General features: G+C 42.2%; 6 protein-coding genes across 10 annotated transcripts in view; 2 read left to right on the top strand and 4 right to left on the bottom strand.

The window, feature by feature from the left end:
• Nucleotides 1-68: 68 nt before the first annotated feature.
• On the bottom strand, nt 69-2821 carry LOC131667031 (phospholipid scramblase 1-like). The gene is made up of 7 exons (XM_058940199.1): nt 2079-2821; nt 1915-2019; nt 1711-1851; nt 1126-1337; nt 885-1046; nt 404-550; nt 69-303 (listed from the first exon to the last, which is right to left on the bottom strand). Exons 1-7 carry the CDS (start codon nt 2137-2139, stop codon nt 271-273), a joined length of 861 nt encoding a protein of 286 aa, XP_058796182.1. The 5' UTR covers nt 2140-2821; the 3' UTR covers nt 69-270.
• Nucleotides 2822-2951: 130 nt separating this feature from the next.
• LOC131667029 (uncharacterized) lies at nt 2952-6787 on the top strand. 2 transcript variants are annotated; one of them, XM_058940197.1, is made up of 9 exons: nt 2952-3094; nt 3379-3663; nt 3778-3881; nt 4019-4248; nt 4336-4567; nt 4627-4971; nt 5055-5400; nt 5477-5610; nt 5685-6787. In XM_058940197.1, exons 2-9 carry the CDS (start codon nt 3384-3386, stop codon nt 5922-5924), a joined length of 1911 nt encoding a protein of 636 aa, XP_058796180.1. In that variant the 5' UTR covers nt 2952-3094; nt 3379-3383; the 3' UTR covers nt 5925-6787. The 2 variants fall into 2 exon arrangements, with proteins under 2 accessions (XP_058796180.1, XP_058796179.1); XM_058940196.1 differs by having other exon boundaries at nt 2953-3094; nt 5682-6781.
• Nucleotides 6788-7029: 242 nt separating this feature from the next.
• On the bottom strand, nt 7030-7667 carry LOC131667033 (uncharacterized). Its single transcript, XM_058940201.1, has 3 exons — nt 7627-7667; nt 7363-7544; nt 7030-7290 (listed from the first exon to the last, which is right to left on the bottom strand). The coding sequence occupies exons 1-3, from the start codon at nt 7644-7646 to the stop codon at nt 7061-7063; spliced, it is 432 nt and encodes a 143-aa protein (XP_058796184.1). The 5' UTR covers nt 7647-7667; the 3' UTR covers nt 7030-7060.
• Nucleotides 7668-8420: 753 nt separating this feature from the next.
• LOC131667055 (uncharacterized) lies at nt 8421-12517 on the top strand. 2 transcript variants are annotated; one of them, XM_058940237.1, is made up of 8 exons: nt 8421-8504; nt 9239-9589; nt 9916-10444; nt 10590-10938; nt 11006-11407; nt 11486-11780; nt 11859-12185; nt 12278-12517. In XM_058940237.1, the coding sequence occupies exons 3-8, from the start codon at nt 10082-10084 to the stop codon at nt 12336-12338; spliced, it is 1797 nt and encodes a 598-aa protein (XP_058796220.1). In that variant the 5' UTR covers nt 8421-8504; nt 9239-9589; nt 9916-10081; the 3' UTR covers nt 12339-12517. The 2 variants fall into 2 exon arrangements, with proteins under 2 accessions (XP_058796220.1, XP_058796219.1); XM_058940236.1 differs by having other exon boundaries at nt 10590-10946; nt 11017-11407.
• A 1579-nt stretch (nt 12518-14096) lies between these two features.
• On the bottom strand, nt 14097-20530 carry LOC131667056 (ionotropic receptor 25a-like). The gene is made up of 4 exons (XM_058940238.1): nt 20147-20530; nt 17615-18067; nt 17155-17478; nt 14097-15149 (listed from the first exon to the last, which is right to left on the bottom strand). The coding sequence occupies exons 1-4, from the start codon at nt 20506-20508 to the stop codon at nt 14834-14836; spliced, it is 1455 nt and encodes a 484-aa protein (XP_058796221.1). The 5' UTR covers nt 20509-20530; the 3' UTR covers nt 14097-14833.
• Nucleotides 20531-22030: 1500 nt separating this feature from the next.
• Nucleotides 22031-22567, bottom strand: part of LOC131667054 (ionotropic receptor 25a-like) — a 32972-nt gene continuing 32435 nt past the window's right edge. For all 3 annotated transcript variants that reach the window (XM_058940234.1, XM_058940235.1, XM_058940233.1), the window contains one exon: nt 22031-22383. In XM_058940234.1, the coding sequence (XP_058796217.1) occupies nt 22032-22383 (352 nt within the window). In that variant the 3' untranslated portion in view covers nt 22031. The remainder of the gene's footprint in view (nt 22384-22567) is intronic.

Below are 22567 nucleotides of genomic sequence, written 5' to 3'. Positions count from 1 at the left end.
CGATCGTGCGACGATCCGTTCCAGCGCATTGCGAACTTTTGCGAAATTTCAAATAAGTTCTGTAACAACTTTCTTTATTGCAGTATATTACGCTTGTACAAAATGCCGGTTGAAACAAATAACGATGCAGCTTTAATTCGACAGGTCAAATATGTTTGCTTTTTGTTCGAGCGGCGTTCGACGAACAAAGTATGAAAAAGATATATTATTAAATAAACAAAAGACTTCAAAGCCTACGGCGACATAACAAGATAATTATGTAGGTATATCTTATCTTCTCTGTTGTTCAAAAAATAAAAATTCCTGCAAGCAAAACAAAGAATAGAGAGGTGTTAGCTTAATTTCTAGGCGCGGTTAAAAAGAAGAGAGAGAGAGAGAGGGAAAAGATAGCGTCGTATATTACCAGAAGGAACGCCGCCCCGAGTAGTAGTCCTTTGAGCTTGACGCCCATTTCCGGGATGAAGGTCAGCAGCACCGAATAGTCCACCAGCACGTTATCCCAGTGCCGTATGAGTGATGCTATCTGTCGGCTTCTGTCCATCGAGACTATCTGCGGGCGAAAAAAAATCTCAACGTCCTTCTGACGAATTCGAATTAATTCCACGTGGCGACAAAGAGTATCGAGTTGATTAATCAAACTTGACTTGTATATCACCGAAAGCGCCCTCGTGAAAAATGTAGTCGCTACCCTCGGTGAATAATTCATCGATATGTACCACTTACAATAAAAGCTTCTTCCGGAGGAAAAAAGAACACGAGAAACTTCTTAAATTTCACTCCTACGATACGTCAAACTTAGCGACTCGATAGATATTAGTCTTAAGAGTGTGCGGATTCCATGATTAGTGACGTATACGCGACGCAAAATAACCATACCATTATACCTGAAATTGCGTTTCGGTGGACATACAGCAAGAGTAGACGTTAGGTCCCTCGATGTAGCAAAGTGAGTCTCTGTTCTCGTCGTAAACGGTGAAACTTATTCCGAAAACGGTGAGATTTTGCTCGACGCTGCCCAGATACTCGGCAGCTTGGATCGTCACGCTCTGAAGGCGAGGAAGAAGTAAAAGCGAGATTAACGGTCATTGGCAGCTACATCGGCGGAATATGTATATTATTGCGTACGTGGAGGAAGCCAGGCAAGCATCCCCAGCTGAGGCCCTTGTTGATCACGTAAGCAGTTTCGCCCGATGGATCCATGATATTGAGAGTGAGGCGGCGAGAGGAACGTAATAGCTGACGCTCACATTCTGCTGATTCCTCGACGGCCAAGAAGACCGTCTCGGCCCGAGGTACTCGAACTCGGTACTGCGCGCCGTTCTTCGAGCGACCCAGCACTGCGAGAACGGATAAAGACTTTCTTCGTCTCTCTAGTCGACAATGGAAACGCGTTGCCGTAGAAATCGCTTTATTTGCGCGATCGAGGAAACCATCAATCGAGAACGGGCGCGGAAGACGAGTTTTCTTTTTTCACGCTTCGAAAAATACAAATGACCTCGAGTGACTCTCGACGATAATCGCCTCCTGTCATAGATACTCGTCTATATTCATAAAGCTCGGCGTCGAATATTTACGCCTTGCACCTCTCCCTCGTTTGCCAGTTGTTTGCCGAGACAACGAAACAGCGCCCTGCGAACCACTTGTTTCCAAAACTCCGGCTTTCCCCATTTGGAAACGAAAAAAAAGAAGAAAGAGGCGAGGTATACGTACGCGAGCTGAGCTCGACAACTTGTTGAATCTCGAGCTGGTCGATGCTCGACAAGAAGTAAGTGCCGGAGAAGAGGCTGAGCTGCGATCGCGGCGTCGAGACCCAGTCTACAGTGCTGATTGGACGACTTATCCGAACCTCCTCTGCAATGTCGTCAGCCATGTAGCTTAATCTCGTAAAATCTCGCAAGCTTTCCACGGACATACCTGTCGACCTGAAAGGTTGAATTGTGACGACGCTCGGCTCGGTGTGTATTGGCGGCAACGTGAGGCCATCGTCCGTCACCACTTGGTGATTCTCCACTGTGAACACTGCACGATGCGCGAACGTTACTTCGGCACTGCGGTGACGATCGCCAAACGAAAAATACCTGTTCCACTCTGCTCGGCAGCGAGAAACCGCTGAGAATCGGGCACCTCCTCGTTCCGCATCTTTCCGTCATCCTCGTCCAACACCTGGTCGTCGGCCCGCGTAATCTTGCCTCGGACGAGTTCCTTCTTCTTTTTTTTTTTTCGTGCGCTTATCTTCGGCTCGATAAGCGCTATCTTCGCGTGCGCGATCGATAAAAGCACTGGCAATCGCGTTGCGTCTGGCCGTTCTAAAATTCCATTGTCCGAGGCGCGGCGACAATTTCACCGTCGCGAATCGACGTCGACATTTTGTTTTCTTCTTTTTCCCATTAGCAAATGCCGAGAGATTCCTTCGGCGCGCGCGAGATTGCTTTCGTCTCGATATAGTGCGTTAGCGCGCTCGCGAGCGGAACGTGGGGGCGTCCGCGCTGGAAATCGACGTTTCAGCGGCGGGGAAAGGCCGATAAAATAGGCCGGGATTTGCATGTGACGCCGCGAGAAACGATATTTACAACAGCCCGCCGGCCTCGCGCGCCTCATTCATTGGGCGACGATATAGGCAGCGTCATCCCTTGGATTACTCGGCATCGAGCGAGCCCGAGAGGAGATGCTAGCTTCTCGCTCCGCGATTGTGCAAGAAACAAACATTCGATGTGCAATGGCCGCGCGAAAAAAACTACAAAAAAAAAAGAAAAACAAAGAAAAAAAATAACAAGAATGTATCTCGAAGTGTGAGCGCGAGAGGAAGCAGAGCGGTGGCACACCCCGTCAGCCGCGTATACGTGCGCGACTTGTTGCTGCGCCGAGAGGCGGTGTCCGTGCGCCGTTCTATCGATCGCGCGCCACCCCCCGCGAGTAGGATGCCGAGATGAGGGCGCACGCCTCCCTCCCGCTATATAAACTCGGAGGATCGGCACCGCCAGCACGACAGTCGCCACGTAGTCGCCCTCGTGGACTGAACATCGCGCTCGACGGCCGACGAGACAAGCCGACGTCGATGCTCCATTAACGAGTGACCGGACTGTCCAATTTGCAGGTGAGTCGCTCTCGAGCAAACGACGGCGGAGTACCGCGCGCCGCCGCCGACTTATTCGCGATCGCACGGCCGCGGCACGCGGGGCATTCGGTCGCGCAGCCGCCATTCGGGGGTGCGCGCGTCTGACGCAAATCGAGGGCAGTATAAGCGCTTCGCGGTCAGTCGCGCGCGCGGAGAAGTCAAAGCTCTGCGTCAGCAAAGCTCGCCCGGGTAGAATCGATATACACATCAACGTCGCCCACGCAGCTTCTCCCCGTCGAATAAACGGTTCGTAATCCGCGCAGACGAGATGACGGCCAGTTCGCGTTCGCCGCCGCTGCTGCTGCTGCTGCTGCTGAGCCTGGGCCTCGTCGGCCTGCTGCGGGCGTCCAATCCCGTGCCGCACCAGACCATCGAGGAGTCGCTGCGCGACGCTCTGGACGCGCTCGCGCGGAAGCAGCGCTCGCTCAACGCCAATCCGCAGGCCTACTATCAGTACAGGATGGACGACGGCCAGCTGCAGAGGCAACAGGTCGCCGGGGACGACGAGCAAGACGAGAACGAGGACAATCTCGCCTTCATACCGGCTGGTGAGATTTCGCTTCTCTCTCTCTCTCTCTCTCTCTCTCTCTCTCTCTCTCTCTCTCTCTCTCTCTCTCTCTATCTCTCTGACTTGATCCTTTAATTACTGAACGCTGCCGCAGAGGGAGTAGGTCAGCTGGAGACCATCGGCAACGGCTACCAACATCTAAACAACAGGCAGCTGGAAAAAGCTCTGATGAATTATTTGCAGTCCCCAACGGATCAGGTACACGCGGCTATCAATTCTTTCTCTTGAATCGATCGAACGGTCGAGTCACAAAAGAGCTCTCGATTTCGAACGGTCACCGCTAAATTGCTAACACGGAAGTCTGAGCAGATCGATAATTCGGTATGCTTCCGCAGAAAGCGCCAGCGAAGTCGATGTTTCGCGAGCGCGAGCGCATGAGCGGTAGCAAGAAGCGCAACGCTGGCAACGGAGTGACGTCTCGTTTGAGCGGCGAAGGCTTGGTGAAGCTGTTGCTCGAGCAGTTGGACAGCAGCGCGCCCGACGGTCTGGGCCCTAGCGACGAAGACGAAGGCGAGTATCAGCGTACGACTTACAAGTACCAAGCGCGCCCTAGCAATCCTTACGTGTGAGTGTTGACGATTGTTCTCTCTCTCTCTCTCTCTCTCTCTCTCTCTCTCGCTTTGATCGTCAAAGTCGATTTTTCTTCCCGCAGCAACGATCAACAGCTGCTACGCGAGATTCTCGACGCGCAGGATCGCGACGAGGACGAAGATCCGCGACAAACGACTTATCCTCGATTCCCCACCGCCGAGAGGAGGAACGTGAACGCACTGAGGTATCCGCTGTTCAATCGAGACTACAAGAATTTCATGTACAAGAGGTTCCCCGTGGCCAAGCGCAGCGCCAAAGCTGCTAGCAGGAAGCGACAGGCTACCGATCCTAAGGTATGTCGAGTCAATTAGTAAATTCGTCGTTCCTAGTTAACTCGACATTGATGTCGCAGGTGGCACAAGACTTGGGTGCGCTGTTCGGCACTCAATCGGGCGAGCCGGTGAATCACACCCACAACCACGACCACAACCACCACGACCATGACCATGACCACGACCATGACCACGACGAGCACGAGCACACTTCCGAGTCGTCGTTGGCCAAGGCCTCCAAGAGCGCAAAAGAGACGAACGGCAAAGAGAACGGGACAAAAGAGCGCGCGATCGAGGTGAAGAAGAAGAGCGTCGACTGGTCGCAGTACTTCGGTATCGACAGGAGGAAGAAGAAGGCCGCGTACGTCGGAAGACCTGGCAGCCAGCAGCACGACAACGAGTACTTGCTGCAAAAATACTACGAGGTCTCGCGCGTTCCGCACTGTTGCTCGGCGCGATGCCGACCGTTCCTCGACGACCACTCATCGTGCTTTTGCCCCGCGCGCAGATAATGGCGGAAAACCTGAACGTCAACAAGGACGCCAGCGAGAAGCGCGACAAGCTGCAGCGGGTGGATGCCAAGCTACGTAACATGAAGAACCAGCTGATCGAGGAGGCGACGCAGATAAGCGCCAGCGGAAACATGGACGACCAGGACGTGAAGGACGACATCCTGTCCAAGCTCGCGACGGCCTACTCCCTCGAGAAGCTACGCCGCGCGCTGCGCGAGCTCAGCGACAGCGCGGCGGCCGAGCGAGCGGCGCAGAGCCAGAACAACCTGACGGCTCACCAGCCGGGGGGCGAGGCCAAGAGCGAGGACAAGCGCTTCAGGAGCGGCATGGACGAGCTGCAAGGTGAGCCGCGCGACGATTCGCCGCGAAGAGCGGCGCCGGTCCGGCCGGTCTGAGCTCATGACCGTTTGTGCGCTAGCCATCGAGGAGCAGGCCAACTGTCCGCAGGTCGACATCGTCGAGAGGCATTGCAAAGCCACGGAAGCCCTCGTGGGCGATTACTGGCAGGCGCTGCTCGGCCCGTGCGTCATGTACCACATCTGCAACGCTTGCGTAAGTGAAGCCCGCGCGCCTGCTCGCGCTCGACAGCTGCACTGACCGCCCGGGCGCGATCCGATTTGCAGGAGGAGCAGGACGACTGCCTGGAGAGGTTTGCCTTGGAGGTCGAGAGGATTTGCCGGGAGGATGATCTCGAGTCTACGCCGTGGTCTCGCAAGCACTGCGTGCAGGCGGCCATGCAGCTACCGCGTCATCCGCCCCCGGTATTCGCGGAGGCGATATGTCGCCTCGAGGGCGACGAGCCGTGCCTCGCGCCCTTCCAAACCCAACGTCATCGCTCGCGTCAACTCTACGCGGCTCAGCGATAAGACGGCTTAGATCATCCATGCCTCGAGTAAGAGTTTATTTTTCCACACCTGGAATAAGGGAGTATATTTTTGTGACGAGTCCTTCACACACTAGTCCTTTCATTTCGCTTAATTGGAGAGACAGACTTTGATAAAGCCATCGTTGTACCCTCATTGCCTGCTGAGCTCATTGTGTTTCGGGGTTTTTAGGACAATAATATATTATCGTCTGATCGACGTGGATGCAACAAGTTTGCACTGTTCTCCATTTTTTCGTTTCGAGCACACAATGAGTGAAGCCAATGGTGATTGGGCAGCACAAATATATAGGTGTAATACTTAATGTCCTATAGAGATGTTAACTACTCTTAACTATCTGTAATCGTCCATATAGTGAAACAAATCAGAGTGATAAACGAATCATTTCCAAGGCGATAAAGATATTTGCTCAGCTCGATTGATATGTTTTATGTGATGTGTTTTTGGTGGTATGTAAAGGTGTTTTCATATATACATATTTCTTAACGATTGGAAGTGTAATAGAGAGGTTTCCTACCTGGAAGTGCAGCTTTGTATCCTTGATCAACTCGAGTATAATGACATATGTTATGATACTAGTCGTACAAAAAGAATTTAATGCTAAGGGCATGAGAATAAAAAAATTATTGATAAAATGAAAAATTGAATAGATTACTGATATTTATAAATCTATATTATTATTATGCAATTCTACAATAAAGACTTCCAAGATATTCTCAAAAGTATTTGTTGCAGGGAACTTTTGAGGCACACATACACAAATATTATTATATGCTGTGCTTTGGCTCTATGGTTGTACAGCTAAAGTTACTGTTTATTCATTCTAAAAAGATGCTATATATATTATATTATTAAAGATTGTCATGTCTATATATATATATTTATGTTGGAGATTATTATATGTATATCAATCTCATTCTGTGCGAATGTCCACAAATAAATCTATTTGAACAAAAAAGGGAAATTGGTTTATGTTAATTTTATTTCAAAATTAATTCAAAGTACAAAATTTTATGGATTGAGTTAAATGGATTTGTTCAAGTTTAACCTCTGTACAAAATCAAATAATTTTAAAATATTTGATTGATTACAAATCTCAAAAATAGTTCAATGACTTATTAACCCATCATCCGCTTATTATTTTCCAAATTTAAGTCTGTAGTTTCTAATTCTGGTTGAAAACGAACTTCATCAATTTTAGTGATATTCAACCGTTTAATTTTCATTCGTTTGTTTCTTTCAACTTGCTTTGTTGATCTCAAAGACATTTCATTTGAAATTTCCAAAATCTTAATGCACTTGGGATCAAATAATCTGAGCAATATCATTTGTGCTTCCATACATTGAACTGAATTATAATATATGTTCACTAATCTATGAATTTAATTTTTATAAGAAACAAGAAAATTGGAATACTTACTGCGCATATTCATAACTTTTTCAACAAGGATCTTCGTTTCTGTTATAAAAGCATCCAACTCCTGCAAAACTTTCTCGTGGTTATTTTCGGTTGGTTTCTCGGTCATCTCAAAGATACTTTTCGAAACGGTAACTTTGTTATTTTTTATCGAACATAGCAATGAAAACGTTCTCTTTACTTGTCTGGAAAATAGCGATGCTTAGTAATGAAAGTTCATTTAAGTATTTTGCCGCTTCTCTGCTCAGTGTTTCAAGTGAAGCCAACCTTGTAACACGAAATTCCATTGGTTGCTTGGCGCGAGTCAAAGAGCGCGCAAGAAAACGCAAGCGTTACGTGATCAAAAAGATGGCGCTCGTCGCAGAAGCTCCGAAATCAAGATACTCATAAAAAAATCTGATAAAAGCGCCGTGTCCCAATGTTGAGTCTGAAATTCCATTGAACCGCCATTAGCGTTGCGTTAAAATTGAAATTTCAATATAAAAGTAAACGAAAAACATCGTTTACTTGATTGAGTTCGATGAGTAACGAGTCAATGTTTTGATCGATTTCAATCTCTCGAGAAGGCAACGCCATGTTGCAGGTGCATTATTGTCGCATCAAGAAAGGCGCGATGCGCGGCCACCGATTGCGTTGATCCACAACGTCTCGGTTGCAGGGACGAATTGGCTGTGGAACCCCCTTCCTTTATCAAATTTTCATTGTTGCTACAAGATTTTATAAATCTGTAATTATTTGTCAAACCAAAATTGATTTTTTAAATGAAATAGTAAAAATTATTAAACAAACAAGTGTATAAATTGCTCTTTTATTTACAACGGTGATTAGAGGATAGTTAATAAAACAAAACGATTCAATCGTAAAATTATAGCAATTTAATATTCTTAATATCCGGAAATGGAAGAAAATTGGATCATCGAAGAGAAATGTCGAGGCGATCAGCGTCTGAATTCAGAATGCAAAATCGAAACAAAAAGCAGCAGACGAGAGCGACAAACCCGTGGCGCCTCATTGCAATAGACACGTTACTGCTTGAAAATCTGGAAGAAGGGAGGTGAGGCTCGAGCTCAGTGGCCCGCCATGTTTTTTACCGAGTGGGGTGTGTAGAGAAGGCCGGGGTGAAAATCATCTCTCGGGGCATGCAGGTAAACTTGTTTACTTCACTATTATCACCATTTGAGGTGATTTTCCATGCTCTATTCAATGAGCCGTCTTGAGCGCCGATTACAAAGCCATGAGTTTCAAGACAACGTCACGCGTTTCGCGCGCGCTCTCCGCCGTGACTCACGTTATACGTAAACACACAGTTTTCTCTCCCTCTCGCGCGAAACTATTGGATTTTTCTTCGTCAAAATAGAATCGCTAAGAGAACTTTTGATCGACGACGATTGTTATATTGTCACGAGAAGTTTTTTGTCGTGAGTTCCATCGCTGTTTGTATGTTTACTAATATGACTGTTGCACTTTCGCTCGCGTGTAGCTTTCATAACATTGCTTTGTGATGTGCATGCTTCTCATTGTGTCCGAAGCGATTTTAGAGTGTGTTGTAATTTGAAACGTTTGTCAGTTCAATCAGTGTATGAATATTGATGCGTTTTAGCAGTGGGATGAGATTCTGAGAGAGAGAGAGAGAGAGAGAGAGAGAAAAAAATATCTCGTTGAGACAATTGCTAATACACAGACGATGAGGGCGTAAACGATAGCGTAAATGACAGCTTTGTTTATCGGATTTTCTCTCTGTCATTTTTTCACGGTAGTTGCGCGTTTAGTCACACATATACCGCACTCTCACAGATATACACGTCACAGGTTTTGTGCGCAAACGCACGCGTGAACTCTTTGAAATAGCACAATGCTCAATGCGTTGCCTCTGTTTCAGTGTCAAAATGGGAAGGAGACAATACTTCTCATTTCGCATTAGAGCCTGTCATCCTTGCGACGACGACGAAACATCCACCACACACTTACATGGAACTAGGGCCAGTACATATTAAGCAACAGTAACGACATTTCAAAGAAAAATAAAAAAACAAGAAGAAAATTTATCGAAACGACAAAAAGAATTAACGACTTAACGACGAGCTGTTGCAATCAAGCCTAAGCAAGAATTACATTAGCAATAGCAGAAACCTATACACTCATTACTCTTCAAGACGATACACATTTTCTTTGGTGGTGGACACTTAACGAAGTCACAAACGAAAGGACAGACAAAGTTACTTGTAACTAGGTATCTACATTTTTAATTAATTTAAAAAAAAAACAAATACAGTTGATTCAAGTTATGATAATCAGTAAATTTATGTAGATACATATACAATGAGCCAAATGTTTGCTCTATGTTAACATTTGTTTATTATATAATTGGTAGAATAAATCGATAAAATTGTCAAGTGGTAAAGAGTGATCATAGAACAATACATAATTGATATATATAATTTATCGACCAAAGACTCAACTAACTAATGCTGAAATAATTTTTCTATGAAAATTTAATCAAATTGTTATCTTATGGAAGGCATTTCAGAGGAAACTTATGCATCTACTTTCTTGTAGAGACACAATGGTTTTGGAATAAAAGAGAGAGGATGATCACCCCGGGAGCTAGTGAGCTCTGGAGAACTCGCGGCTCGAGGAGGCGTGCTTCCGGCAGCAGAGGCGGCGAAGAAAACGCAAGGCAGCCACATCAGCAAGCGCAGCAGAAGCATCATCGAGTAAAGGAATGAGAAACCCGGCGTTGCAGCTTGTGGGTATAGCGGCGTCACCAGCTGTGGGGGCGGGTGGCGTCAGGGCCGAGGAAGAACAACTGCGTAACTGGTTGGAGCAGCGTTTGGATGCGTTAGGCATCGATCCAGTTGCCTACTCGCGCTTCGTCCTCAGTTTATTGCGACAACCAGACGACTCGGCCCTATCACCACCACCATCACATACGCCATCCACGCATACACAGCGCCAACGAGCCGCCACCGCCACAGCCGCCTTCAAACCTATCAGCAGGCTGCCACGCTGTTCCAAACTGCCACTGCAGGGTGATAGGGAGCAACGCCGTGCCGTCGTTCAATGCCTTACTAATGCCGCTGATCAGGTATATCTCGATATTCACTATTTCACTAATATATTTTTAAGTGGGTTAATTCCACTAATAAATATCTAAGTGGGTTGGTCCCACTAATACATACTTAATAAGTGGGTTAGTCCCACTAATGAGTTTCTTACTTGTATACGCCCAGAAATGCGGGGTCGAGTCATTAGTGGACGAATTGTGCGCTAAACTACGAGATCTTGAGGGTAGCGACACCAAGGATGACCAAAAGGAACTAAAAACTGCCACTGAAGCTGAAGCTCAAGTTCCTTACGAGACTCTAACTCCTCAAGATCGTGCTCTACGTTACTACGCGGCATTCCCGGCCCTGCAACCTACCACCCCGAAGAAGTCTCTGCACCGGAAAGAACGCATCACAAGCAACAACAACAATAACAATAATAATTTTAATAATAATAATAATAAAAAGAACAACGGTTTAAGCAACAATAACAATAAGAACAACAATAACAAGGCCCGCCAGAAGAAAAATAAGGTTACTATAGTAAGTCTCTCTTGTTCACCATACAGTTAGAATCGAATTAAATTTATTAACGAATAATTTTTCGATACAGGCCACTGAAATAAAGAAAAAAGACACAAACGACTCCGGATTTGCTGAACCGATGGAGCGTGAGAGAGATAATGAGCAAGAGCGCGCATTAGATCAGTTAAAGTTGGCGCAGCTACAGGCGAAATTCGACGAAAGTCTCGAGGCATTATGGGGCACTGGTCCAGGAATATCTCAAGGTACCAATTCAATCTGGGCAGCTCCATCTCTCTCCATTCCATCTGGACCGCTATGGCCAACCGACCATGGCGATATCACTTTCCCAATGATTACCTATGATAAAAGCACCGTAGATACAGAAACCCATATCGATGACTCACCGCTTATACCGTGGGACGTCGATCTGTTTAGTATTGAGGACTGTCCTAACGAATCCGGAAATAAAAACAAAACTCGTACGTTTTTTTTTATCTGCATACAAAATTTTTATTATTTCATTTTTATTTACAGTATTATTTTTTGTTATCTTTCAGAAGACATAGCGTGGAAAGATTCAGTTGGTGATGGTCCTTGGCATTGGGGTGATCTAAAAAGTATCACAACGCTAGGTCGAAGCCCTTGCACAGGCAGTTGCTACTATCCTGCGGTACCTGTTGCCACTGATAAAGAATCCTCTACTCAGCAGAAAGCAAATAATTTACCAGAGTCCGACGAAGACCTGCTTACCTCTACGCGCACTCACTTTCGCCCAATCAAAGAAGACGGCCACTATACTGACGGGACTACTTTCCCCGTCAATAACAGCCTTGAACGAGTAGCATATCGCAGGTACGTCTTTCTTGAATTACTAAATGTTATTTGTTAACATAATAGGGTTATTGATTGATCACAATTGGCTCTGTATAGATCTGAGTCGGGAAATTTATTCTATCTTCCTGGCGGTGAGAGCCCATACATGGAATATCGAGAAAATCTTGTTGCGCCAATGGCAGTATCAGCAAATCTTACGCTGAAGTTTCGAGTTCGTCAATGCGACAAAAGCATTCAAACCGAGCCAATAAGATCGCCCGTGAAGCGCAGGATTCTCTCGGAAAAAGATCGCATGTATTATCTGTCGAACGCCGCAGAGGAATTAAACATGAATGAAAACGAAGAGAATGAGAAGGATTCTTTTAATTTGGAACAGGTGGGCTGGGATCAGCCGACAGTGCTCTCACGTAGTGAAAGAAAAAGGTACACTTTACTTTCCTTGATCGAGAGAGGCGATGCACTGGTTTGTTAAAGAGGTAACATAGATAATGAAAAGTTAAATCGTTAATATTCAGAAGGCATAGCAGCAACTTCAAGTCCCGATCATTGATAGTCTTGCGCCCACTGACACTGTGAGGCCGCTAAGGTCACTGACATCAGGACTTGTGCCGTGAGGACGCGATTCAACCTAGCAGGCAGTTGTGTTTTAGTCTAGAATAAAGAATGAAAATAAAAAAAGCGTTACACGATGGGTAATTAAACAAGTAAACAAAAAAAATACGGTAGGCAACGGGGTCCTCTTGGCATGTGGAATTTGTTATGCATGAAACCAAGACGGCACGGTCAGCCCCTTGCCCTACACGCGACAATGTAAAGAATACTATATGTGTGACGCGACGTGCGATAAATATCAATTTATTTAGAGAATTCAATTATCGTTAACTTGAATCCCTCACGTGATAAAAAAAATGTATTATACATACGAAAAAAATGAATGAAAAAAAAAAAAATTAACGGACACGTGAACACCTCATACGAAAAACTCGTTATTACGAAAAGCTAAAGGGGATTTTTTTTTTTCAAAGATAAACGTAGTTAAAGAGTGTCAATTTTTGTTTCTCTTCGTTGAGTTTTATTTTAGTGGAAAGAGTTGCCTTTTCTTTTTATGAGGATTTCGTTCTTCACCCTCGATGATTAAATGAAAATAATCAATAGTGAAATCCCAGTCAAACGCGCCACAATTTTTGTGGACAGATTAAATTAATAACATATTTTATTTTCCGTAATCTGCATTAATTTTTTTTTGTTTTTATCTCCTAGTGCGTTAATTCTATGCAATAAAACCACATATGCAAAGAATGAATATATATTGTGCTACTTGATAAAAAAAAAAATTTAAAAAGGAAATGAAAAAAAAATTTAATAAATGAGGGTAAAGAAAGACACAAAAAAAAGAAAGTGGTAGGAGCTTAAAATGTAGAGAATACAATGACAAAAACTTAATATTTGAATGCTTACAAGAAAGACTATCAGAAAAAAAGTGAAGCGGCAGGTTAGGAAAAGGGAAGCAATGACAAGTGCTGATAAGTTTTCTTGTTGTTTTCCTTTATTATTAATGAATTTACCATAATCGTATTTCCTTATTATAATTTAACTCCTTAAAACACTAACATAATTCCAGGTCCTAGTACTATCAATATTTCCTAATCCTTGTCTCCTATCCCACACAAAAATCCTTATCCTCAACTCCCAGACCCATAACCTTTATCAAAAATTGAAAGAAAAGTAACACAGAGGAAACGTATGTGTATAAAAAAATGTAATTGTAAAAGTGATACCTCGTCTCAATTTAAAAGAGATTCACAAAATTAAAGAAGAATGAAAGATGTGTGAGACATGTCCTATAAGGGAAATCGATTGCCTTTTGCCGGATTGTATTTTGTGGTGAAATATATATTGAATGTGTCACGTGATTTTACTTTTCTTTTTAAAAAATGCAAAAGGCACCGCGATAAATTCATACATGTGAAATAAAAAATTAAGCGAGAAGTATCGTTTTATCGATAACATATAAGTGCGGGAAAAAAATTACGATCAAAGCACTTTTCTTTAACAGTTTTGAAATAATCGAAATTTGTTAAAGAAAAAACCAAATAGCAAATAAATAGATAAAGTAAATTTTATTTCATTTTCTTCTTGTTGAAGCTGCGATTATGATTGCGTATTTTTTAAATTTTGTTTTGTTATTTTTACTTATTGGACGTTATAATGATGAACCACGAAAAATGTTTTTAGAATGTTCTCATAATCAATTTACTTTATATATATATATATATATATATATATATATATATATATATATATATATATAACTTATATATATATATGTTATATATATAACTTTATATATATATAAACTTTATATATATATAAACATACATATATATTATACAATTATCGAAATAAAGTTTCTTTATACGATTGTTTTTTCAAAGTGATAATACCGAAACAAATTAATTATGATTATTATTTTATAGAAGAGATACGAATCGGTAAAATTAATTGTAAACAGTGTCACTATTGTAGACTCTGCCAGCGTAAATCAATTATAATATAAAAAACAATTTCTGCTTGAAACATTAATGTTTGAGTAATTTTTGATGAAACCAAAAGAAAAACATAAATCAATAACGGAAATCAATAGCAAAAAATAATATCTTTTTTTTTTTTTTTTTTTTTTTTTTTTTTTTTTTTTTTTTTTTTTTTTCAAAAAATGGCCCAAATTGTACATTTTCAAGTCTTCTCCTTTTTTACAAATAAAATTAATGTGAAGCCAAACAGAGAAATTGTGAATTAGAAATAAAAGTGGTGTAAATTTTCTTACGTGAAAATGTAAAATAATGAGAAAGGCAAGAGACATTGGGTTGTAATGTAAAAATGATGGAAACGACAAAAATAAAGTTAATGCAGACTATATCTTATGGATAAATTTTATTGAACTTTCTTCACTCTTCCTGCGACACGAATACATTATTGTAGCTGAATCAGAATTAAAGTCCTTTGGTCTTAGGTGCAATTAGAATTGGAAATCAAGTATGGAGAGAGCGAGAGAGAAAGATAGAAGTTTATTGTTAGTGATTCTGGACCTTCTGAGTAATGCCCTGAACTTTAGTTTTGAAGTACACTATCGCATCGAGTTTCTTAAAATTATCGTTGTAAAAGCGCTTCATTTTCTCGCGCCAGAAGTTAAAGTAGAAGAACTCGTAGATCAAGGTGGCTATCGCGATTACTATACCCGCTCCAATTACTACGAAAAGTCCACCGATATTCTCGATTGATAAGCCGGTATTGATGGTGTAATCATTGCACCATACGCGATTTGGATTTTCATCCCACCAGCGGTTGGTTGCCCAGAACAACCAGCTTTCTTTGACCAACTCGAGTATTCTGAAAAATCCATTGTTAAAAAGACCATTAGTTCGTACATTGTTTCCGACTTTTTTTTTAACATAAAATTCTAATTACGTTATAAAGTAATACTTAGTGTTCTGTATCTGAGATCAGTGCAAATGAAAATTCTAGAAAATCGATATAACGTATTGTAAGTCATTAAGAAAGGGTAACCTTTTGTTGTACAATGCCTTTTAAAGGACAGAAGCAGATATAATAAATTTGAAATATGAATGTCTCAAATTTAATAAATTTGAAATATGAATGTCTCAAATTTATTATAACTACTTTTGTCCTCTAACTCCTAAAAGGCATTGTAAAGCAAACGGTAATCCTTTCCTAATGACTCACTTTTATTTCTACCTGATTAGAGATTTCTGATATTTCTATGTCAATAGGAAAATGACACCTTTGTCATTCAAAACCAAAGTAATTTCCAACATCTATTGTATTGGGTTATTAACCTTTAGACGGCCGGAAAGCCACTAAGTGGCTCACCCCCTGATCAACACTTTGCCTATGATCAGTCAATGATATAACACACCTTTTATACCAGTTTTCTAAGGGCGATATGCCCTTTGAAATCCTGGCCATCTAAAGGTTAATAAATTTATAATAGGTGACAATTATTAACAAATTAAAAAAAAGATTGTTATTGTAAATTTATATGTCAAATACCTATGATTTTTATCCACGTTAATTATGGCTTAATTAACATATCAGATTAAAAAAAATGAATCAACATCTTATTTAAATTGGAAGAAAAGTAATGATATAGTCGCGCTATGTGTTTTGAAGGCACTTGGCGAATTTCGGAGCGACCCAAACTAGCGGCGGTTGATTTTCTCTACCACTCCGCGGCGCCATAAGATTGAAAAATTATCAATTCAGTTTACGTTCGATCATGAATTGAATGTACATATAATTGAAGCAAGAGTCGTTTAAAAAATTTTTCGATACCTACTATTCGTTATTTAACAACATGCCGAAAACTTTAATAACCTATAACTTTTTTTATTAATTAACGAATTTTGATATATTTTTTTAATTTGAAGCTCTTTGGATCATCTACCGAAACGCATTGTAAAACTTCACAAAAATCTTTTAATAGACGGTGAATGTTATTTTACAACTAAGCAATATATCAGAAACAATTCCCTGAGTCGCAAATTAAATTATTTGCTGGTTTAAATTGCAGTTTTCAATTTTAAATTGTAGCAAGTACCGATAAAAATATCGGCGTCACTTTGGATAATAATCCGGACCGTGGACAAAATAAAGTGGTATTAATTTGTTATTAACCGTATGAATAAATTACAATTAAGCTTACAGCTTGCGGCTTCAAAACTCATAATTTTTATGTGATAAGAAATACATTGAGGTATATGGAAAACCTCTATAGTTAAACATTTAACGATAATTATTAAATAAACAATTGGCATTTTTATGTTAATAATTTTTAACTAATCAACATGTATTAGCGTGCGACACATACTTTTGTAGGTCTTGCCGAGACGAACAAAAAACTATTTTTCATTTTTTAATTCAACTGCTAGCAAACAAGATATTATGCAAAAACATAAAAATAGATGGCATTTTTTTTCTAATCGGCTGGGTAACAATGTTCTGTACCGATTTTAGAATTTCGATGAAGATATGTTTATTGTCTATCCGTGTTAATAATTTCGTGCTGTCCCAAAAAAACTTAGGCGAAACGGTCTTTTTGGAGTTTTATTGCTTGGGTTAAAAGTGACTCGTCCGACGCCCATTAGTTTATTCATAATTAGGGCCTTTTCAATTCTCGGTAATGTGCATCCCCGAGACAGTTATTAACGAAATTACAAGTTTCGTCAAAGGCACACGAATCTGAAAGAGTCTTGACGAGCTTATCCAGCGCTCCTAATTAAAATTTTGAGCGACCGATTGGTTATTTAGGTCGCAGAAAAATCTCCAGAACCCCAGTGGGGAATCCTTGCGAATAGAGACAGGACAGGTCACTCACGCGTCATTGAATCTCTTAGTCCAAATGGAATTCTTGGGTAGAGCGATAGCCAATGGTTTCTTCGAGAATTCAGGTCCGATTTCACGGAATCGACAATCCATCAATACTTGGTACTGCACGTCGATTGTCTCGGTGATAAGGGAAAACCGAGAATTCTCCTCGGCAAACTTTGCCAGAGCCTGGGATAAATTAAGAACCATATTGTTATGCTGCACAGCCGAATAAATTTTAATAAACTTGTCGCTCAGGGGATACTCCCAGACCGCCAACTGTGCCCTTTCGTGTGCAGTCAAGCTGTTGTTCAACGTCATGTCTTTCCACTTTCTAACGGGAAGGCAAAAAGATACATCAGTATGTTTTATTTTTCAAGCGACCCTCTGATGCTGACGCTCAAAGAGACATGGTACGAGCGTCAAAGAGGTGGAAAAAAACACATTGAAAATCAACAGATATACGCAACTCGTAAAAGTCGTACTCGATGTCGTTCATGCGGCGGAAGTACGTGTGGGTCGTTGAGTTCTCGATGACGGTGTAAGTGTATCTGTACTGATTGATCAAGTCGTCGAAGCTCTCGATGGTCTTCTCGTACTTGCTGATGGTGAAAAAAGCCGCCAAGTTGGCGGTGTACGAAGCGGCGATGATGAAACCGAAGAGCCACCAGGTCGCGGCGACGATTCGACCCGACAGATTTATCGGGGCTTCCCCGCCGCCCTGCGGCGTCAGCGAGGTCAGGCTGAACCAAAGCGATTCCTTGAGCGTGAATACGCGTTTCTGCCTATCGTTCTTGCGCGAGTGCACGTTGTTCTGGTAGCTATAGGGCGACCAGGTGTCGAAAATCCACACCAAGACGCTGGTCAGCAGGTAAGCGCCGAGTATACACCACCAGACCTCCGCCTCGAGAATCGTTAGGAATCTGAAAGGACCTTATCTCCTTTGCGTTAAGCTCGGCGCGGCTCCCGAGGACAAACGTATGAAATTTTGGCGACGCGCCGGAGACGCGACCGTGGCATTTGAAAAATTCACGCGCAATAATGCCGATGCGTTTTCCAACTCGGCAACGACAAACTCGAATACGTTGAATTCGTAATGCGCGCGATGCGCGAGTCTGCTTTCAGGCATACGTTGCGCCTACGTGCAAATACGCGAATTGGCTCCGCGTTACGAACGCGAACGATCGATTATGCAACGGCCGGATACCGCGTGCGCGCTGTTTTTCCGCCGCGCCACGTGCTGTTGAAACGCCGTCGGGCTTCTGCCCTTTTTGAAGAGGCAACTCCCCGAGAACGAGGCCAATTTCATTAAGCTCTCGGATCGAATCGAAACGTTCCGGTAATCTTCGTTCGACTCATTCACTCAATGGCAACTGTGTCTCGCTCGCGCGAACTCGAGCGTCGATTTGCGCAAGAATCAAATGTGGCGATAAATTTCGGGCCGCTTATACGTACGTAATCCGTATGTATGAACGCGCATAACTCCGGATCAACTTTCGATTCTGATTTATATTATCCGGATTTAAATGGAAATTTTATTCTTCGCCACGGCTGCAGAATTAACGTTACATCCAAACTTACACGTAATTTCTACTTTGTAGGTCAGTTGCTCGTAATTATTCAACGTCGATCGAACGCAACAAATTTAATGCATAGACTGCGAGCGGCATACGCGTTTATGTGAAATATTTGCCAAATTGTCTTTTGCCTCGTCGCATTTGCGAATATATTATTTCGAATAGGACATACGGCCAAATGCCGAAGGTTGTTTCGTGTATTTCAGCTTTGCTGTCGATTGAACGTACACGTAAAGTTCCTTTCTTCTGCCTTGTCATCGAGTTATCGATCGTCAAAGTGAAGTTCGAGAGAATCGCGAAAAAAAAAATAAATAAATAAAATTTTAGCTGCGGAATGCGAGCCACGTTGCGTATTCGCCGCTGGAAGGCCCGCAGCAGTGTAGCGATCAATTGCATGGAAAAAAAACATCGAAATTGCCAATTAAGTTGATATGTCTCCGGCGCGTTGGGAATTTGCATTACATCTGGAAATTTGAACGCATTTCATCGAGAGGACAAGCGCTGTATTTCGTGTATTGGTAAACGATAAAAAAAAAGGAATAATTGGCACAACTATTATATCGATTTCTGTGCGAGCTTTCTGCTGGGGACAAATATATTAATGCGAATGTGGAAACTGGTACTGTGATGAATTTTAATTTATATTGAATTCTGATATGGAATATTTTTCATTGTAAAAACTTTCAGACGCTGCATGGACCCGTGTACTACCGCATTTTAAAGCTCAAGCTGAGTTACATAAGACCATCGATTTTTATTGGAATTCACCGAACAAAAAGATAAAGAAAAATTATAAGGTTTATTATTAATATCTTTACCGCATACTTTCCGGAGATTTCACAAGATTGAAAATACAGCGATGTACTTTTCAATAAGATAGTACTCGTCGATCCTAGTGAGGTAGACGAGAGTTGAATTCATTTAATTTCATTCCTAAAAAATCACGTGAAAATTATTCTTTTAAACTGGGCATCTATTCAAAACTACGATTTCTTTTATGTAGTCTTCTTTTTTAGACATGGGGTTCCGTAATTTTAAACACTTCTATTCCAATTCATTAACAAGTTTTACTAGTGCAGCGAAACCTATTTAAGTAGCCTTCGTTTTCTTTGGTAGAAAGTCGTAAAAAATTCACTATAAAATTTGTTTAGAAAAACTGTAATGAGTTGCAGCGAATTGTGATTTGTAGTGTTTTTCTTTTTCAGATTTTATGCAAATTTTAGAGTTCATAGGAGTTGAAGATGAACATCTAAAAAATCTTTACTGCAAGTTTCATAAGCTTCCTTGGACCAAGAAAATGAGCCGTTAGGATTAAAGATTCACTTAAATATCTCTTGCATTTTGTACCTTTTCTAAAAGACTATCAGCTTGTTAAATAAATTTGTAAAAAAATCGACATAGAATAACACGCATAAAGTGATAGACCTGAAGAACGAGGTAACAGATTTAGTCTTGAGCATGAGTACAGAGATACCAGTGGGTTTGTAAACGGCTTCAGTGAAATCGACAGCCCCCATCCTTTCGGTCATGACGCTGAACGCAGCGAGACCGACATCAGCGTTGCCCCGCGTCAATTCGCCAATCAATCCGTCCCAATTGCCATGATCGTCCATATGCCCGTATTTTCCATCCTCTTGAATGGTTAGATTGTAGCCGAATCCCAGTCGCAGCGACAGCTCGTGGAGTAGCTCGATGAGCATGCCATCGAAGTGATTCGCCTGCTCGTCGTAGATGACGAACGGCGGCTTCGGAATCGTCGAGACTCGCAGCACCGTCTTGTTCATCATGCCGACGTCGTCCCACTGGAATCTCGTTCGCGACGCGAGGCTTGTTTTGCAATCGATGCTGCTGAGAGTATTTTCATATCCGCGCCAATCGATATAGCCGCCACCGCCGCCTTCGCTTTCGTCCTCGGCTGCATTTTTCCTATATAATTTCTTACTTAATGGAACTCCAGGGGAATTTGCCGTAGGCGCGACTCGTTTTTTTTTATTATTATTTTTATTATTATTTCCCACTCCATTTTGTTTATTCACATAACTCGATTTATAATTACGTGTCTCCGTACAGCCAATGTCGACAACAAGCGTTTAACAACTGTTGTTTGTTAGATATCAAGAGAAAGGGATACTCACGCGAAATCCATATACAAGTGCAACTTGCAAGCCGCGAGTGATTTATATAACACACTGTCGGTTGCGTATTCATGCATACGCTGTTGCTTTGGTTTTTTTTGTTTTTTTTTTTTATGATTATCAAGTCCAGCGAATAACCAAACGATGTTTCGTTTTTTTTTTTTAATAAGTCGTGGAAAATTTCTTTACAAACAACTCGAAATCTTTTGCTCGTGTGCTTGACGCCGATAACTCGATTTTTCTGTCGATGCAGCTTTTCTTTTGCGTTTTATCATTTCGTTTTTCAATAAACTGTCTGTTACCATAGTTTAAATTGACTGACTATGCGAATCGCTCATTTATCGTGGCATACCTAGATTTTCAATTTGTTTTTTTATAGTGGAAATATCGACTATAATGGAAATAATGCCAACAATTTTAGAATTTGATAAACAATTATCAATGTTATATTCCGAAATGTTCAGTTCAAAGCTATTGCGGCGTCGAGAAAAGTTATTCAACGATACGTATATTATGTAGCATTAGAAAACTTTGAGTTTATTATCAAATATCTTCTGTCAAAGAGCTATGATTATTTCCAGACCGAGCCATCACTTTCTATTAAAATTTTGTTTTCTGCATCGCAAGCTCACAGATGAAAAACGAAACGCAGCACCGAACGCTTTTACATCTCACTGAAAACAAAACTACGACACATCTTTTGTATGCAACGTGACAGTTACTGATACTGATCTTAAGTTTAAAAAGGAATTTTTTTTTCGCTTAAATAAACAAAATCAAGCGCAAGAAACTTGATACAGACTTATTTTTAGAATAAGCCGGTCCGGGGAAACTTTTCGTTGAAACAAAAGGTTCTTTGCACTTGCCAGCATACCTCCGAAAAACAGAGAAGTGCAAGCGAGAAAAAAAAAAGTAACGGAGAATCAAATCTGTAATTCATCGAGTTGGAAGGAAAATTAATTAGCAGCACTCGGCGAGCGATCAAGCCCCATTATTGAATTATCGAGGTTTCTTTGTTCGCACGCGAGTAATGGGAGAAGGAACATTCTTGCTTTTCTCAAGGCACTCGGAACGTCTATATAAAGCAATCAATCATCGATCGATCAGCCGTATATTTATCAGCACTGGTAAACGAGAGAGGAAAGAATAAAGCAATCCGATCGAATGCGGCCGTTTCAGAACCGACGGTTATTCGGCTCTAGCTGTTGGGCAGGCGCGGGCCTGAAATTAAATTTCATCGACTTGAGGCTCGATATCGGGTTTTTGGAATTGCTCTTGTGCTGACTCTGCGACTGGCGCTTCTGGCGTGCCTGCGGTCTGTAGCGGTAGTAGTAGTACTCGAAGATGAGAGTGACGCAGGCGAGGCCGATACCCACGAAGATCACAATGAAGACGCCGCCGATGTTTTGGATGCTGATGCCGTCGCTCTGGTCGTCGTCGCGGCCGCAAGTCTTGCGCGCCGGATTCCTGTTCCACCAGGTGTCCTTCAATTTCTCCAATTCGCGACGATTCAGCATCAGCAGGATTCTGTAGGCAGCGCGGTACATTTTTTTTTTTTTTTTTTTTTTTTCGGAGAGGTCGCTTTGCTCTATGCTCTTTTTGTTCGCGTTAAATTTACCGGAACGATTGCTTTTTCTCGATCGATGCGCGATCGATCGAGTCGAGCAGAGAGCTCAAATTCAATTCACCGCGGCAATTCCTTCGCGGAGCA

Source organism: Phymastichus coffea, unplaced genomic scaffold (genome assembly GCF_024137745.1).
Source record: "Phymastichus coffea isolate CEN01 unplaced genomic scaffold, Cenicafe_Pcof_1.1 PCOF00062, whole genome shotgun sequence".
Taxonomy (NCBI): Eukaryota; Metazoa; Arthropoda; class Insecta; order Hymenoptera; family Eulophidae; genus Phymastichus; species Phymastichus coffea.
This window is presented reverse-complemented; position numbering and strand designations above follow the sequence as displayed.

Bases quoted from the DNA above. Each gene is read 5' to 3' on its own strand.
- LOC131667031 (XM_058940199.1), bottom strand. From the start codon at position 2,139: ATGCGGAACGAGGAGGTGCCCGATTCTCAGCGGTTTCTCGCTGCCGAG. The intron at 1,852-1,914 runs GTATGTCCGTGG...ACGACATTGCAG, and splicing joins TCAACCTTTCAGGTCGACAG to AGGAGGTTCGGATAAGTCGT. The intron at 1,338-1,710 runs GTACGTATACCT...CCGTTCTCGCAG, and splicing joins AGTTGTCGAGCTCAGCTCGC to TGCTGGGTCGCTCGAAGAAC.
- LOC131667056 (XM_058940238.1), bottom strand. From the start codon at position 20,508: ATGATGAACAAGACGGTGCTGCGAGTCTCGACGATTCCGAAGCCGCCG. The intron at 17,479-17,614 runs GTTGCGTATATC...CCTTCCCGTTAG, and splicing joins ATCGAGTACGACTTTTACGA to AAAGTGGAAAGACATGACGT. The intron at 15,150-17,154 runs GTGAGTGACCTG...TGGATTTTTCAG, and splicing joins ACTAAGAGATTCAATGACGC to AATACTCGAGTTGGTCAAAG.
- LOC131667055 (XM_058940237.1), top strand. From the start codon at position 10,082: ATGAGAAACCCGGCGTTGCAGCTTGTGGGTATAGCGGCGTCACCAGCT. The intron at 10,939-11,005 runs TTACTATAGTAA...TAACGAATAATT, and splicing joins CCGCCAGAAGAAAAATAAGG to TTTCGATACAGGCCACTGAA. The intron at 11,781-11,858 runs GTACGTCTTTCT...GGCTCTGTATAG, and splicing joins GAACGAGTAGCATATCGCAG to ATCTGAGTCGGGAAATTTAT.
- LOC131667033 (XM_058940201.1), bottom strand. From the start codon at position 7,646: ATGGAATTTCGTGTTACAAG. The intron at 7,545-7,626 runs GTTGGCTTCACT...GCTATTTTCCAG, and splicing joins ATGGAATTTCGTGTTACAAG to ACAAGTAAAGAGAACGTTTT. The intron at 7,291-7,362 runs GTAAGTATTCCA...ATTATAATTCAG, and splicing joins AAAAGTTATGAATATGCGCA to TTCAATGTATGGAAGCACAA.
- LOC131667029 (XM_058940196.1), top strand. From the start codon at position 3,384: ATGACGGCCAGTTCGCGTTCGCCGCCGCTGCTGCTGCTGCTGCTGCTG. The intron at 3,882-4,018 runs GTACACGCGGCT...ATGCTTCCGCAG, and splicing joins TGCAGTCCCCAACGGATCAG to AAAGCGCCAGCGAAGTCGAT. The intron at 5,611-5,681 runs GTAAGTGAAGCC...TCCGATTTGCAG, and splicing joins ACCACATCTGCAACGCTTGC to GAGGAGCAGGACGACTGCCT.